Consider the following 17,769-nt stretch of genomic DNA (forward strand, 5'->3'; position numbering starts at 1 on the left):
GTGGCACACTGGCTTAGCTGCTCCGCGGGTATGCCTGTATTCTTGCCAAAAATCAAATCTGGGCTTCCCTGGTGGTGCAGTGGTTGAGAGTCCGCCTGCCGATGCATGGGACATGGGTTCATGCCCCGGTCCGGGAAGATCCCACATGCCACGGAGCGGCTGGGCCCGTGAGCCACGGCCGCTGAGCCGGAGCATCCGGAGCCTGTGCTCCGCAACGGGAGAGGCCACAACAGTGAGAGGCCCGTGTACAGCAAAAACAAACAAACAAACAAAAAAAACCAAACAAACAAAAAATCAAATCTGCATCTCATCAAGCTTCTAGATCAAATTTCCAGTTTGTAGGAACTACAGGGGACAGAGGAACATGCTAGTGACACCACAGAATGCAATAAGCAAATCCAGACTATAGGAAATTCTACCAAATAAACATCTCCTTTCCCTCCACAAATATATGGCAAGGGAGAAAAAAAGAGGGAAGAGAAACCTGTGATTTGTAAGAGATTTAAAAGACATATCAACAAAATGCAATGTACAAACACTTTGGGGTTCTGATTTGAAAAAAAATGTAAAATATTTTTTAAATTGTGAGACAATTAGGAAAGTTTGAATACTAAGAATTTGATCATATTAAAGAATTATTGTTAGTTCTTTTAGGCATGACAATGGTATTGGTAGAAACCTTTTAGAGATACATATTGAAGTATTTACAAATAAAGGATATGATCCATGGGATTTGTTTCAAAATAATCTAGTTGAAAAACGTAAACCATATATAGATAAACCATATTTGGTTGTGTTTGATAATTACTGAAGCTGGGTAATAGGTATACGTAGATTTATTATAATGTTCTCACTACTTTCATGTATGTTTTAATATTTCCATAATAAACAGTGTAAAAAGAGGGAGAAAACAGGCAGAAAAGAGTAACGGAAACAGTCTAAGGTTGTGGTTAAGAATGCACCTCTCTAATCGACTGCCTGAGATTGAATTCCAGCTCTCCTACTTATTAGCTGAGTGACCGGAGCAAGTACTAAATTTTCTTGTGCCTCAGTTTCCTCATCTGTTCAGTGGGGTAATAATGGTACTTGTCTAACAAAGTTGCTGAGAGTCAGTGAATTAATACACATAAAGCACTTAAAACAGTGACACATACCTATATATGCTAATACATGTTAGCTATTTAATGAGAAGTCATCCTAATAACAAGGAATTAATTTTGAAGCTCAGCTGGAAAACGTTCCAACACTAATCATTTGGTAGTAGCTTCCTGAAGTCTTGAAATGAGTATGATTTTGAGACCAAATGTGGGCACAGCAAAAGATAACTTAGACTTCGGTCTGCAAGGGTGGGGAAAGTGGATGCATGTGGAGGTGTTCACCATCTCTCTTCTGTGAAGCCCAAGAACCAATGACAGGACAGTTTCCATAAAATTACAGAATTTTGTTACTGGAATCTACTTTATCCTTTTCTTTTACTGAGGTGATAACTGGGGACCAGAGAGGTCAAGTAATTTATTAAAAATCACACAACTGGCAATTAAACAGTCCCTAGAATCCAGATCTCAAGATTCCAGTAAGACAAGTTATATGTTTCTTATATCCCAGCATGGCATGTGTGGGAAAGTCCATTCATCCATGAAATCAATTATGACTAGAGCTGTAAAGTACCTTATTTGGGGAGTTCCCTTAATATTGGGAAACAGAGAAAGGAATAAGTGTGGTAGGGTTGAATAGATCTAGAACAACCAGACCATCATTTCTGGGTTTTCAGGAAACCAAATCATTCCCTGCCATTCAATTCTTTGTTTTACAGGATCAAGTTTCCAAAGGATTTTAGAGGTCAAACCTTAAGCAGTAGTGCCCAAAGGTCCTACTTCAGGTCTCCGGTTTTCTTCATGGCTGATGAGACCCCTCCAAAAACTTAAAAATGACAGTGGTGTGGATCATTTTTGAGGTCTATTCAGAGACATCTGAAAATATCATTTATTTGCCTTGAAATAAAGGAAACATTTATTTTATTTGAGAGTGTCCTAACAGTTCACAGGGAACATCCAAAGTAAGCATATTCTTTCCCAAAAACAGTTTTCAAGAAGGGTGTATATTTCTTGCACTGCCAAGAACAAAGCTTTCATCTGTGAGGAACTTGAGAGCTAAAGTGTATTTCAAAGACATAGTAAACCTATGTCCTAATAGGTCAATTATTCTTGAGAAATTTCAGTGGCTGAATTGAAGAAATGTTCACAAGGAAATTAAAAATTGAAGTTGTTATTCAAAATTTTGCCTTTTAAATGTGCTGTTAATCAAAATGGGCCTTTACAAAAGTCAGTCAATGTTTTTTATGTCCCCTCATCGTGTAAATTGTTGATGGGGAAGAAAACCATGAAGCAGTTACTACCCTTAGCTACCATTTGCAGAGAAGGAAGCATTTTGTAAACTAAGCAGTAATTTCAACAAAGTAGTTTAGTGTCTTAAAGACAAATTTTTCAATAGCAAATATGCCTACAAAAGGACCACTGTTCGGGCTTCCCTGGTGGCACAGTGGTTGAGAGTCCACCTGCCAATGCAGGTGACACGAGTTCGTGCCCCGGTCCGGGAAGATCCCAGATGCCGCGGAGCGGCTGGGCCCGTGAGCCATGGCCGCTGAGCCTGCGCGTCCGGAGCCTGTGTTCCGCAACGGGAGAGGCCACAACAGTGAGAGGCCCACGTACCGCCAAAAAAAAAAAAAAAAAAAAAAAAAGGACCACTGTTCTAGTAATTATTGAACTACTTGTAGTCCCCTTAACATCATGTCTTTCCTTATACCTTTTCACATATTTGTGGTTATTCTTTGCTACTATACTAAAATTTGATAAGCAGTGATTTATTTAAGGTTAGTTACAGTGTGGAACTTGAAATCCTATCAAACCTTTCACACTCTATTACATTAAAATCCATTGGTCTATCTTCACTTTGAGGAGATTTTTCACTCATGTCCAATTTTGTAACATCATAGATTGGTAATTTGGAACATACTGATTTACTTAGTTATGCAGATCTTCCAAATGCTGACACAAGGTCACATTTATTAATATCACCGCCAAGCACCAACTTCATCAGAAAAGTCTTTAAATATTGGGAAGTTGTCAAACTCATGGTGGTGGATAAAATTTTCCAAGATTCGAATTTTCTCTTTAAAACTTTAATTTTATCATTGGCACCAGATACTTGTTTTCCCCAAAGTGACATACTCACTTCACTCGTTTTTGAGAAAATGTCTGCCAAATACCCAAGTCTGAATAACCATAGTGTGTCATTCCTTCTTTCAAATTAAAAAAGAAAATGTGTTTCATGAATAAAACATTGAGTTCAACTCACAACTCAGATAACCGCACAAGTGCTTTTCCTCAAAAATAAGAAGTCATTGCATTTTATTTTGTACGGAAGTGTTTTATGCGTCCTTCCCATTTCATTACACAGAATATTTAAAAGACTTGTACTAGCTTTGCCTGTTTTGTTTTATTTACTGTGACTACTAATACAGTTTGGTGCCACTGCATTGATTCATGCTAAAGGACTGGCAGTTTTACCCATCAATGCTTTTGTACCATAAGTGCATTATTATGAAAATACTTTTGACCTCATGGACTCCTGATAGGATCTCAGGGGCCTCCAAGACTCTGCCGATTACTGATGATGCTTTGAAAACTCCTGCCCTATAGTATATTAATTCTGATAGAGTATGATTTGAAGTAAAGATTACGGGAGAGTGGCAAGGAAGGAAAAGCTTAGGCTCTGAAAAGGAGAGCTTAATTCCTATTTGGTTTATGTTCAAAGTAACCTTGAATGGAAGATACTTAAAGGAGAGTATCTTAGGGGCAGGCTATAAACCTTATCACTGCAGTTAATGAAGGAATCGAATGAATAAAAATCTAATATAAAATAAGAAACTAAATTAAATGATAAAAGCATTTTGCGTTTGAAATGTGAAAAATACATTTGGATTCTCCCTGTTATTACTTCCTTACTACCATGGGAATAATCTTGATTAGACAATACTTCACTGGGCAAATTTAGGAAAGTTCTTGTAGAGTATACAAGAATGAGAATTCCGTTTTCTACACTTGCACTTTAATGTTTCAAAGAAATGTAAATCTGCTTCGACTTATCAGTATTAGATAGCAACTAACCTCAGCATTTGGGGAAAATTTACCCACAAAGTAATGTAAGATATAAAGCCAATTTTAGTGCAAATGTACCTAGTTTGATAAAATAGGTGTGTGGATCAACTGGAAAGTACATTTTTGCACATTGACACATTAAATATTTATCAAGAAAACTTGGTTTTGAAAAGATTTCTCAGGTGAACTTTTCCCAAGCAGGTAATCACTTCCTATTGTTTAAAACTTTTACAGTTGTCTTTTCTGAGTACAAAAGTAAAGCCTTTTCCTTGTATGTAGAATGTGTTTTACATTTTTTTTTTCTAGTAGAAAAAAGGAAAGAAACAAAGAGGGGAAAGACAATAGAAAATTTCTCCTAATGCCACATTACTACTTTGTATATTTTGGGTCTTTTTAAGAGAAAAATACACATTCACTGTAAAAAAAAAAAAAAGGAAATATACAAATAAAAGTTGACATAAGAAAATAGGAATAATAAAAAAGTGGTAACCACTGTTAAAATGCTCCCTCTCTCGTTAAACTAACTAATTAAATATTATGAACTCAGTAGGAATACAAAGCATGAAAGAGTTTTGTATTTTTTTTCCTCATCATTGCCTTCAACTAAGCTAGGGAACAGCTTTTTTTTCTATCTCACATTGATATACAGAAGACACAAAGTTTTTCCATTTTAATCTCACAGCCAGTGTGCACTTCAGAACCTCCTGCCCCCCAGGTCCAGCCAGGTGAACCAAACTTGAAGTTGACTGGAGAGGGTATTCTCTACAGCTTCACTCCTTCACTATTTTCCACTTTTCCCCAACTATGGTCATTGCTAAAGTACTTTCTTGTGTTTTTGTTCTTCTTGCTTGCTCTTTCTCCATATGGAAAAGTTAATATTATCTAAGCGTTTTTCTTATGTCTTTAAAATGTTTTGACCACAATTTTAATGCCTATGTATTATACCATCTGTCACATGATTATTCCATAACTCCCCATTATTGTTGTGTTCATAATTCTGACTTCCACTCATCAGATTTTTTTTTAAGCAGGTATACTCAATGTGCATTGAAACCCTAGAGCACACTTCTGTGAATTACTCCTTCCCTATAAAACCTCAAGAGTTTTGCTGAGTGTTACGTAAGAAAAAAATTTAGTATCACAAAGGGAAAGTAAAAAAAAAAAAAAAAAAATCACTTTTAAAATTGCATCCAAAAAAAAAAAAAAAAGGACTTAGGAATAAACATAACCAAGGAGGTGAAAGACTTATATGCTGAGAACTATCAAACAATGATAAAGGAAACTGAAGGTGATTCAGAGAAATGGAAAGATATCCCATGCTCTGGGACTGGAAGAACTAATATTGTTAAAACTGCCATACTACTCAAAGCAATCTACAGATTTAATGCAATCCCTACTAAATTACCCATGACATTTTTCACAGAACTAGAACAAATAATCCTAACATTAATATGGAATCATAAAAGACCCAGAATTGCCAAAGCAATCCTGAGGAAAAAGACCAAAGCTGGAGGTGTAACCCTCCCAGACTTCAGACAATACTACAAAGCTACAGTGATCAAAATACCATGGTATTGGCACAAAAACAGACATATGAATCAATGGAACAGAAGAGAGAGCCCAGAAATAAACCCATACACTTATGGTCAGTCTTCAGCAAAGGAGGCAAGAATATACAGTGGAGAAAAGACAGTCTCTTCAGCAAAAGGTGTTGGGAAAGCTGTACAGCCTCATGTAAATCAATGAAGTTAGAACATTCCCTCACATAATGCACAAAAATAAACTCAAAATGGCTTAAAGTCTTAAATATAAGACATGACACCATAAAATTCCTAGAAGAGAACATAGGCAAAATATTCACAGACATAAATCTTAGTAATATTTTCTTAGGTCAGTCTCCCAAGGCAAAGAAATAAAAGCAAAAATAAACAAATGGGACCTAATCGAACTCATAAGATTTTGCACAGCAAAGGAAATCATAAAATGAAAAAGCCTACGGAATGGGAGAAAATATTGCAAATAATGCAACCAACAAGGGCTTAATTTCCAAAATATACAGACAGCTCACACAACTCAAAATCAAAAAAAAAAAAAAAAACCTAATCAAAAACTGACAGAAGACCTAAACAGACATTTATCTAAAGAAGACATACAGATGACCAACAGGCACATAAGATGCTCAACATCTCTAATTTATTAGAAAAATGCAAATCAAAACTAAAATGAGGTATCATCTCATTGGCCTCAAATAGCCATCATTAAAAAGTCTACAAATGATAAATCCTGGAGAGGATGTAGAGAAAAGGGAATTCTCCTACTCTGTTGCTGGGAATGTAAATTGGTGCAGTCACTGTGGAAAACAGTATGGAAGTTCCTTAAAAAACTAAAAATAGAGTTATATGATCCAGCCATCCCACTCCTGGGCATAGATCCAGAGAAACCTCTAATTCAAAAAGATACATGCACCTCTATGTTCACAGCAGCACTATTTACAATAGCCAAGACATGGAAGCAACCTAAATGTTCATTGACAGAGGACTGGATAAAGAAGGTGCGGTATGTATGTGTATGTTCACTTAGTCTGTCAAGCAGAAAATCAATAATTGATACCGCAGATTTAAGCAAAAATTTATGAGAAAATTATTTCAAACTAAGGCAATGCTCTCCATGAGCCTAACTTTTATCTGCAAATTAGGAAAGACTGTTTTGATTCAATCAGTGATCAGACCCATGGATCACTGCCGCAGAAAGCGCAAGGAGCTCACTGTAACAGCCCAGGATGCAGAGGGTGCTATGCTAATACGTGTTAATAGATGCTATAGGATAAAAGCGTCCCAGGGCTCTCCTGGTGTCTCAGTGGTTGAGAGTCCGCCTGCTGATGCAGGGGACACGGGTTCGTGCCCTGGCCCGGGGAGATCCCACATGCCGCGGAGCGGCTGGGCCCGTGAGCCATGGCCGCTGAGCCTGCGCGTCCGGAGCCTGTGCTCCGCAACCGGAGAGGCCACAACAGTGAGAGGCCCGCGTACCGCCAAAAAAAAAAAAAAAAGCGTCCCATAATCAAATGAGATTGGAAAACGCTAGGTTAAAAAAAGTTCAATACATTTCTGAGAGTATCTCAGGGGTACTCTGCCATTTAATATGTGAAAGTGCAATATGAATTTGCAAAAGGAGGCAGTGACTATAGAAGCTTGTTTTCATGAAGCATGTCCTTACCCTGGAAGTCACAGAGGGAAATATTCTCAGACTCTGACAGGTAATTCACCAGTTTAGGAAAAAAACCCTTATTTCCTATTATAACTTTTTATAACACATTACAATATACAATTTATCTAAGAGAAATAGAATTATAGGAAGTTAAGCATGAAAAAACTATGGTAACATTACTTATCTATTTATTTCCCCAGATGTCAAAGATATTCTTGGAATTTAATAAGAATAAAACAAAGGCTTGCTGCCTCAGAGAACAGAGAAGCAGCAGCTATGAAATGCTGGAGAAGAAATCAGCCTCAGGGTGTTGATCCAATGTCTGGGACAGGAAGGACAAGAAGGGGATGAGTGTGACCTCTTGTGGGCAGAACCTCCCTTATTTCACCTTTGTACACTCTTCTTCCAGAACCACACACAGTGTCATGTACGTAAGGTGATAAAAGTCAGGATGCATGAGTAAAGGCTATTTTTCTAATCTTGACTTTATTCATTAACAAAGCTTTCCTAAAAGTAAATCTTATTTGCTTGTGTATTTCTATCAGTTGGGATTTTGTTTGTCTGCAAGTGATAAAAACTGAAAGCAGGAGACTAGAAGTTTATCTTTATGAAAAAAGCCTATATATCAATATACAAAGCTGCCAAGTCAGCTTCATGATTGTCAAGGCCCTTAGCACAGGGCTTCCACCTCATCATCCAGTCTGCAGTGACCATGTCCTTTCTGCAGCCGATAGGAAAGAAGAAAGGAAAAACAAAGCAAGCGTCTCCATTTAAGGATGCTTCAAGAATTCGTACATGGACCATGATAAGGGAGGCTGGGAAAAGCAGTCCTATTCCAAGTCGCCATGGATTCAGCTTAAACTTGGGAATTCTATTATTATAGAAGAAGGAGGGAATGCCTCAGTATTTAATACAGAAAAGTGTATGAAAGAAAAATTTTAACGTACAATAAAGAAAATAAAAGTATATGAAAACCTGAGAGAGAATGGCCAGCCAGAAGAAAATGCTTACCTTGCATCTTTGGAAGGGCCATCAAATGTTTCTAGTGGGGACATCTGAATATCTCAAAAGCACCATTCAAAGAAAGATACTTTACTTCCCTCTTCATCTCTTCTTTCCCACACTCTCCAAAGTATGTTAGGGAGTTGGGGAGGAGTTGAGTATGAAAAAGAAACATACTTTAGCCCCTTCTGGAAACTGCCAGACCACCACCAGCTCTAGCTTAGGGAGGAGAAGTTGTGATTTTGAGTGAAATAAGTAGTGTTATTACATAAAATTGGACAGTTTTTATTACTAAATTGTGATAGTTCTATTACTTAAAGTGATCATAGGACATTTGAGTAGCAACAGGAGATCAGAAATGTTATATGTGTGCTTGAAGATTTTATCCAGGAGCAGGGAAAGAGCTTTCCTACTGAATAAAGTTTTTTTTTTTTTTTTTTTTTTTTTGCGGTACGCGGGCCTCTCACTGTTGTGGCCTCTCCCGCTGTGGAGCACAGGCTCTGGACGCGCAGGCTCAGCAGCCATGGCTCACGGGCCCAGCCGCTCCGCGGCATGTGGGATCTTCCCGGACCGGGGCACAAACCCGTGTCCCCTGCATCGGCAGGCGGACTCTCAACCACTGCGCCACCAGGGAAGCCCCCTGAATAAAGTTTAAAGGAAAAATGAGAAATAATAGTAAAGATTATTTGTCATTATATCTCATGAGTATTGCTTGTACGCAGCCATGACGACAATAATTACCTCATAGGATTTTTGGTGAAGAGTATGTTCAAAAAAAGGAATGCAAGAAAGCAGTAGAGAACAAGGTATAAAAAGCAACTAAATAAATGTTGGTTTCCTTCCCTTGTTTCATACTATTCATCCAACAAATAGGTGTTGAATTCATATTATTTGCCAGTTATGTTTTTCAGAATAAAGACATAAAAGGGGGGAAATCATTGAGAAAAGTAGAAATTAATTTAAAAAAATCATATCTCAATTTTCCCTGTCTAAAGAGAATTCAATTTATCTGACTCACTGCCACCTGGGGGCAGCTGTTGAAACTTTAGACACAAGTCCCAGGAGGACTCCAGCACTTGAGGCTTGGAATTTTAACCCCATTTTACTAACAGAGTCATTCTATAACATATTTCTTGAGTTTTATGAGATCATTTAGTTACTTTTCTGCTAAATGCTTTTGCCAGTCCAAAATGGGTCCACACACAGATATGACAGGGTCTGAAACCATTTCCTGGGGGTATTGGGTTAGAGAGAAGCCACTTTCCATTGTGTCAACTGAAGGTGGAATTTTCAGTTTTCTCCATTAACATGACGAATTTCACTTGCCTTTTCTGCTTTCCTAGTTGTAATCGCTAATGAATACAAGTTTTATATTTAGTGACACCTAGTGGTTCCATGTGGTAATGAGAACACTTGATTTGATGCTTTCTCTGGCTGCGTAACAGGCCAAGAGGGGCTAGGCTTAGGTTTGTTTCTCATTTTTACCCTTGTCAAATAGTCTGTGAGAAAAATTACTTTGTATCATAGTAGATCAGATTCTCCCATTCCTGTCTGTAAAACAGAATTGATATTTGTGCTCCCATATCATCAATGGGATGTCAGAAATTTCTGGAAGAGAGGTGCTATGTTCTTTCAAGTTGTTATAAATTGTAAAGCAACTCTCTTTCTCTCTGCTGGAATCTATGGAGGTGCTACTAACCAAGAGTGTGGAGGAAAGAAGACAGATAATGTCAATTGTTTCACTTCCCTGACTGGAGCAGAGACATAGTATGGAGATTTTTAGGGAGGAAGAAGCCAATGACTCACATTTTTCTGTCTGGTTTGAACTTGTAATTTTTTTAAAAGCAAAATAAAGAGCAGAATATGACAGTCCATATTTGAAAGCCATTTCAAAATCATTTTATAACAGACCCAATTGTGATTCAGCAGTTATTTATCCTACTCTTGTCTTTTGTTGTCTATCCACCCATAGATTATAAAAAATTGAGCAGAGTCAAGTGAGTCCCCAGGGAACAGAAGAATCCAACCCATTATGACTTTCTTCTTTCTTCCTAAGTTTTAAATAGATAAAAACACAAAAATAATATAGTATACACTCATGTGTCCATATTTTCTTTAATAAAATAAATAAAAATATTATGGGAAAAGTTACTTATTTTCTTATTTCATTCCAAATCCCCATCACTATCATGCATAAGATGTTTATCCTCTCAGCTCATGTTTTGTAAAAATAATTTGCTTTCAATATATGCACATATCAAAAATATTAGTTGGTGTGTTTTATATGTTGTAATTATGTAAATATTATTGCTCTGTAGGTATCATTCTACAACTTGTTTTTATAGCTAGCCATCTATAGATATATAATCTTAGTCCATTATTTTAACTGCTGAGTTCCATTGTATAAAGAGATCACAATTTACTTGTCCATTCTCTTACTATAACATATTGTTTCCAATTTTTTTCCTACTAAAAATAAGGTTGTGCAAGTACTTTTATAATGGTGGAGTAAGAACCTCTCAAAATCTATTCCTCCATAAAAGCAATGAGAACACTGGCAAAATCAACATTTTTAGAACTTGGAGAATTAACTGAATGCTTGCAATCATCTAAGAAGTGTTTATTTTTAAAAATGGGTGAAAACCCAAAACCCCAAAACCACAGTAGCTGTGAAAATCAGTAGCCTAGCCACTGCTAGAGAGGGCAGAATATGTTCATAGATCCCACAAATCCTCCAGGGAACCATCATTATTTGACCTTTTTGTTATCTCCTTGAAAAAGTACCATTCATAGGGCCTGTCATTATTTTACCTGACTCAGAGGTCCTTCAGTGCAAACAGTCCTATTCTCAGAGCATTTGCCAAAACCAATCAGTGGCAGTTGTCTAACACTGTAGCTCCCAGAGGTGGCAACAACAGTTGGAGCAAATAAGAGCCTGACCAAAAAAGGAAAAATAGAGACATAAGGTGCCCATAGGACGCTTTGAAAGCTCTGATCTATTTCTGGAAATCATGTTCAGAGCTCTGTACACACCAAGGAAAGATATAAGAAGGTTCTAATCTCTTCCTTCTGGGCAACATTAAGGCTCTGCAATCAGGAAGCAAAGACTAAGGCAGTGTTATAAACTGCTGGAAGTATGGAAAGCATTCAATAACAACAACAATATACACACACACACGTACAAACACATGGAGCTCCTTGGCAAAGGTTGGGAGACTTACTGGTTCAAAACACTTTAAAAAAACCTCTATCCAATCATTAGCTAACTGAACAGAGAATTCAGTGGCCATATATGACAAAAAAGAAAAACTACAGGCTTTACAGTATTAGTCCAGGAAAGTCACTATATTCACAAAATAAAACCACCATCAATAACAATAATGAGCATAACAACAAACTCTGAGGGGAGAACAATATGATTTCTAGAGCTGCTATATTAAATTTTTTTAAATATCCAGATTTTAATAAAAATTATGACACATGCAAAGAAAAAGGAAATTATGGCCCATATACAGGAATAAGAAACAACAGAAACTGTCACTAAGGAAACCAGATGTTGTACCTACTAAACAACGACTTTTAACAAACTGTTATAAATGCAGTGAAAGAACTAAAGTAAACCATGTTTTTAAAGAAAGTATAAAAACAATGTCTCTTACCAAATAGAGAATATCAAAAAGGAAACAGAAATTATAGAACACAGCCAAATAGAAATTCTGGAGTGAAAAGTATAACTGAAATGAAAAATCTACTTAGAGGGGCTCAACAGCAGATTTGAATAGCAGATGGCAAAATCACCAAACTTGCCAATAGGTCAATCGATGTTATCCAGTCGAAAGAGCAGAAATTTAAAAGAAAGAGGAAAAATAAACAAAGACTCAGTGACTTGTGGTACATCATCAAGTATATCAAAATATGCTTAATATGAGTAATAGATGGAGAGGAGAGAAAGGAGCAGAAATAATATTTGTAGAAATAATGGCCAAAAACTTCCCAAATTTAACCCAAAAATCCCATTAACCTGCACACACAAAGCTCAAAGAATGTCAAGTAGCACGTGTAAAGCCAAAAACAAAGAGAAAATCTTAAAAGCAACAAGTGAAAAGCAGCTCATCATGTATAAGATATTGTCATAAGATTAACAGCTGGTTTGTCATCAGAAACATGGATGGCAGAATGTAGCAGGGTGACATATGCAAAGGGCTGGGAGGAAAAAATTGTCAACCAAGATTTCTATATCTGGCAAAACAATGCTTCAAAAATTAAGAAAAACCTTACCGAAATTGAAAAGATTATAAGGGAATGCTCTGAATAATTGTATGCCAACAAATTACATAACATATGAAGTGGAGAGATTTCTAGAGAGACACAAACTATCAAAACTTGCTCAAGAAGTAGAAAAAATTGAATAGAACTATAGTAAGAGATTAAATTAGTAATCAAAAACCTTCCTACAAAGAAAATGTCAGAACCAAATGACATTAGTGGTAAATTCTACCAAGTATTTAACAAAAAATTGACAACTATCTTTATAAACTCTTCTAAAAAATAGAAGAGGATTGAACATTATCCAACTTATTTACGAGGCCAGCATTACCCCCGATACCAAAACCAGACAAAGACATCTCAAGAAAACTACAGACCAATATCTCTTATAAATATAGGTGCATAGATAGTGTTGATGGTTGTACCCGTCTGTAACTATATTTAAAACTACAGAGTTGTACACTTTAAAAGGGTGAATTATATGGAATACAAGTTATATCTTAAATTTGTTACCAAAAAATGCTGCAATGAACACACTTCCCCGTGCCTCCCAGTACACAAATTCTATAAATGTTTCTATGTCTATGGACCTACAGGTGGAAATTCTGGGTCACAATTTTTCAATTTTACTAAAATGTGACAAATTGCTCTACAAAGTAGCTATATCATTTGTACTTCCTCCAGTGGTGTGAGAAAGTTCCAGTTTCTTTTATCTTTGCCAATATTTAGATAATCAATTTAAAAATTTTTACTTATCTGTAGTTATTTTTTTACTTATTTGTTGTGAAATGGTATTTTATTGGTTTGCATTTTCGTGACTTTGAGGACGATTAAGCATCTTGTAATATTTATTGACCATTCAGTTTTCCTCTTCTGTGAGTTTTCTATTCATATCCTTCACCCAACTTCTAGCAAGCTTGTTGGTTTGCAGAGCTACCTTTCAGTGCAGATAACACAAGAACCAGAAGCTTCCCTCCTCAGGGGTGACAGTGAGCATTACCAGCCACTTGAGCATATCAGTACTTTCTAGGCAAGTACATCCATTCCAGAATGGAATCTTTGAAGTATATGGTTGTCATGACGAATGACAACATCTCAAAGGATTCCTTTCGTTGTTAGAATATTTTACCTTTGGCTAAGAGGTAAGACACTTGAGTTTATCTTCACTACCTTGCCTCCTATAAATTGCAGAGAAGTCACACACGAGTAAGTGATTTTTATTCTATTAATCCTTCAGTCAGTCAAAAGTCTATCTTCTTTCTAACTTTGACTGCTTTTCTTAGTTTTTGTTCTGTTAAAAGAAAGAACTATGGGTATATTAGAATTTACTTCACTATGGCCCTCCTCTAAAGTTCTTTCCAAATTTGCCAATCAAAAGAGTTCATCTTTGTTAATGAATCTCCTAACTCCATGTCTACCTTCTTTTCCACCATCTGACCACATCTCTCCTGCCTCGAAGGCATCTGGAGCACTTATCTTAACCTATGGCAGTCTACACCATCAAATTTTGGTCTCACCTCAAGCACTCAAGCTCAAAAATTGAACCCCCCTCCAGAAAACATTTTATTTTTCTCAATGAAGCTGGATTTCAAGGAGTCAGGAAATAGAAAAACTCATCAGGTGGTGAAAAGCTCATGAGACTAAATAGTTTACACATCAATTTTTTATTAAAATAAACCATGCACACATAAAAACACAGACTAGCAAAACCTGGGAAAATTCTAGATCTGTTCTAAAATTTCTTCACATATGTATTTAATCCTGTGAGAATTTTAAAGGGGAAACATTTGCTAAAGCTAAATAAACATTTAGTAAATATGGAATCTTTGAAAATAACAATGAAAACACTCCAGTGGTGAAATAGCTAAATTGTGAGTAACTATGACATCTCTGGAATGAAGCTTTTGTTCAGATATTTGGATCCAGAGGTACTCCCTGGGAAGATGAATGATGCTTTTTGGTGGGGATGGAGGCACGAGGAAAAGCAAGGTGAGCAGCTTAGACAGAAAAACAGAAATGGAATATGCAACTGAACACCTTTCTTTCGTTCTGGTTTTCAACCAAGAATCTACTGTTGCAGGTAAGTCATGATAGAGGAGGTAAATTCTGAAGCTGCCAAGATTAAATAGCAAGGGTAGAATAAATCTGAAAGAGCAAATTTACACACACAGTTCTGGGTCAAGAGGAGAATTTCTCTATCTGAAAGTCCAGCAAACATTTGATCTGAGAGTAGCTCATCACATTCAATACTGAGTAATCATCAAAATGGAATCAATAGAGGATGTAAAAAAAAAAAGAAAGATTTTACAAGAAAAAGGCAGAAATGTAATATAAAAATAATGACAGTTAAATAATTCTAGGAAAATATCACAGAGCAGATAAAAAAGACTTTATAATTTAATGAGGCAATTTTATCTGTAAAACGTAATCTTGAAATAGAGATATAAGAATTTAGGGAAAAACAGTGCCGTTTAGGACAGAAGTGGAGGGGAAAGGATATTCTCACAAAAACAAAGGTCATGTTGGAAACGGTGCAAAGAAAATAAGCATTGCTGAAAATATGGTAAGGAGCATGAAGGACAAGACTGAGATAAGCTAGAAAGACATTAAAAAAGAGACCAGGGTTTCCCTGGTGGCGCAGTGGTTGAGTCTGCCTGCCGATGCAGGGGACACGGGTTCGTGCCCCGGCCCAGGAAGATCCCACATGCCGCAGAGCGGCTAGGTCCGTGAGCCATGGCTGCTGAGCCTGCATGTCTGGAGCCTGTGCTCTGCAACAGGAGAGGCCACAACAGTGCGAGGCCTGCGTACCGCAAAAAAAAAAAAAAAAAAAAAAAAAAGAGAGACCAATATAAGCATAATTGGTGTCACCAAAGAAGAGAACCAAAATAAAAGAAGAAAATATTTAAATAAAATTTTTAATATAAATTTTCATGAAGATATAGGTCGAAAAGCAGACTATGTCCCTAGAAAAATTAACTCTATACAATCAAAGGACCAGTATCCTAGTAAAGTTGCTGATTTCCGAAGATAAAGAATGCTTTGGAAATCCAGGAAAAGGAGAAGTATTCAATTAACCTTTCTAGGAGAAGAAAAAATCCAGCTCACCATAGCATTTTCCACAGCAATACCGGATGACAGTGGAACAGAACACATAAAATCCTTGAGGAAAACATTGTGGCCCAAGAATGTTATACTCAGGCTAACTTTAACTCAGAGTGAGTGTGAGAAATGTTTTGTAACATGAAAGAACTCAAGGAATGTGTTTCCCTTCAAGAGACTAATAGAAAATGAACTTCAGCTCAACAGGAGATGACTAGAGAAGCCAATGCAGTGTGCACTGAATCTATTTAAAAGAAAGTGGGGATTATTGTTACAGAACTGAATATAAATATAAACTTTGTAAGTATGAAAATTATATAACTAATAAAAATTAGGAAAATTAGGAAATAATTAGTAAATAAAAAACTAGGAAAATTAGGAAATAAGGAGGAAGGTAATGTAAGGACATTGATTCTTTATTATTAAAACTTGGGGATTAATAAGTCATCAAGTAATATAAACAAAAAGGCATAAAGGTTTCACTAAGTAATTTAATCAACTAAAATCTATAGGGGTTAAGGAAGGGGAGGAAACAGAGATGAACAAATTTCATCTTTGCTCACAATTGGGAATCAGATTTGGTCTAAAGTTTGGTCTACAGTTTTGAGGAATAAATATATTACAAAAAGTTAGAGTCATCTTAATCATAATCACAACAGGAATATAAACCTTTCATATAAAAGAAACACACAAAACACACCACTTCACACACAAAGAAAGTCAAGGAAAAAATACCAAGTAATAAAGGACTTAAAAGTAGCCACAGCTACAGAAAAAGCATAAAATATAGAACAAAATTAAGACCAAAATATGTTCCATAAATAAATCAAAATGGATTGAACTCATCTATAATGAGAAAGGAGTCTGGTTAAATTACAAATAAAACCCAGCAATATGCTACCTACTAGAGACATTTATAAAACAAAATACTCCATTGTAAAGCAATTAGACTCCAATAAAGATGTTAAAAAAAAAAAAGGTTGTGAATAAAAAGATGGGAAAATGTACACCAAGAAAATGTAAACAACAACAATAACAACAAATTAGGAGTCAGGATCTTAATTCAGACAACTTTGACTTTTAGGCTTGAATTAAGACTTAAAGAATTAAATGTGATTTTTTAAAAGCATCACATAATGAGAAAGTCTATAAATCATAATAAAGATAAAATAATTATAAAAATTCATGTGGTAAGAAGAATTTTAAGATGTCCTCCAATATTCCTGTCTCTTGGTATACATGCCTTGTATAAATCCCTCCTCTTGAAGCTGAAAAGTTAAGGAAGGATAAAGGCTGGAGCTCTGATATGATGGGATATGATTATGTTACACAATACAGCAAAAGGGATTTTATAGATGTAATTAGGTTACTAGAGAGTTGGCTGCGAGTTAATCAAAAGGAATATTATGAATGGGCCTGATGTAATCACGTGATCCCTTTGAGTCTGGGTCTAGACGTTGGAGACAGAAGTCATATTGGTAGTGTGAGAAGGCCTTGTGAAGGGGCCACAGAGCAAGGAACTCAGACAGTTTCTACAAGCTGACAGATGCCCTCAGACTCAGCCAGCAAAAGAGCAGGATCCTCAGTCTTTCAGTCTCAAGGAATTGAATTCTGCCACCAACTTAAATGACCTTGGAAGAAGATCCTGAGCCTCAAGTGAGATGGCAGTTCATACTGACACCTTCATTTCAGCCATGTGAGACCCTAAGGAGAGCCTGACCTTCTTGACCCACAGAAACTGTCAAATAATAATAAATGGGTATTTTTTTTTAAGCCATTACATTTGTGGTAACTTGTTACACAGCGATCGAAAATTAATATGATCTACTTACCATATAATATAGTAGCATCAAAATTCATAAAGCAAAAAAAAAGCTATAGGAAAGTTACTGGTTTATGTACTAATACAAAATACTCTTTTGCAGCATTAGTAGTAGCAGTCTTTAATTCACCTTTGTCAGCAAGTCGTCAAGGAGTATTAAAGCAAGTATGAATTTAGGATGTGCTTCAGACAAAGGTAACTGTGTGTATTTGTGCGTGG

At 36.3% G+C, this 17,769-nt stretch overlaps 1 protein-coding gene across 1 annotated transcript in view; it reads left to right on the forward strand.

Annotated features, from left to right (window-relative positions):
- The first annotated feature begins 14,579 nt into the window (after nt 1-14,579).
- MROH9 (maestro heat like repeat family member 9) overlaps nt 14,580-17,769 on the forward strand; it is a 97,666-nt gene continuing 94,476 nt past the window's right edge. Inside the window, exons 1-2 of the mRNA XM_060015466.1 lie at nt 14,580-14,709; nt 17,654-17,715. Of these exons, the coding sequence (XP_059871449.1) occupies nt 14,580-14,709; nt 17,654-17,715 (192 nt within the window). The remainder of the gene's footprint in view (nt 14,710-17,653; nt 17,716-17,769) is intronic.

Source organism: Delphinus delphis, chromosome 1 (assembly GCF_949987515.2).
Source record: "Delphinus delphis chromosome 1, mDelDel1.2, whole genome shotgun sequence".
In the NCBI taxonomy this organism is placed as follows: Eukaryota; Metazoa; Chordata; class Mammalia; order Artiodactyla; family Delphinidae; genus Delphinus; species Delphinus delphis.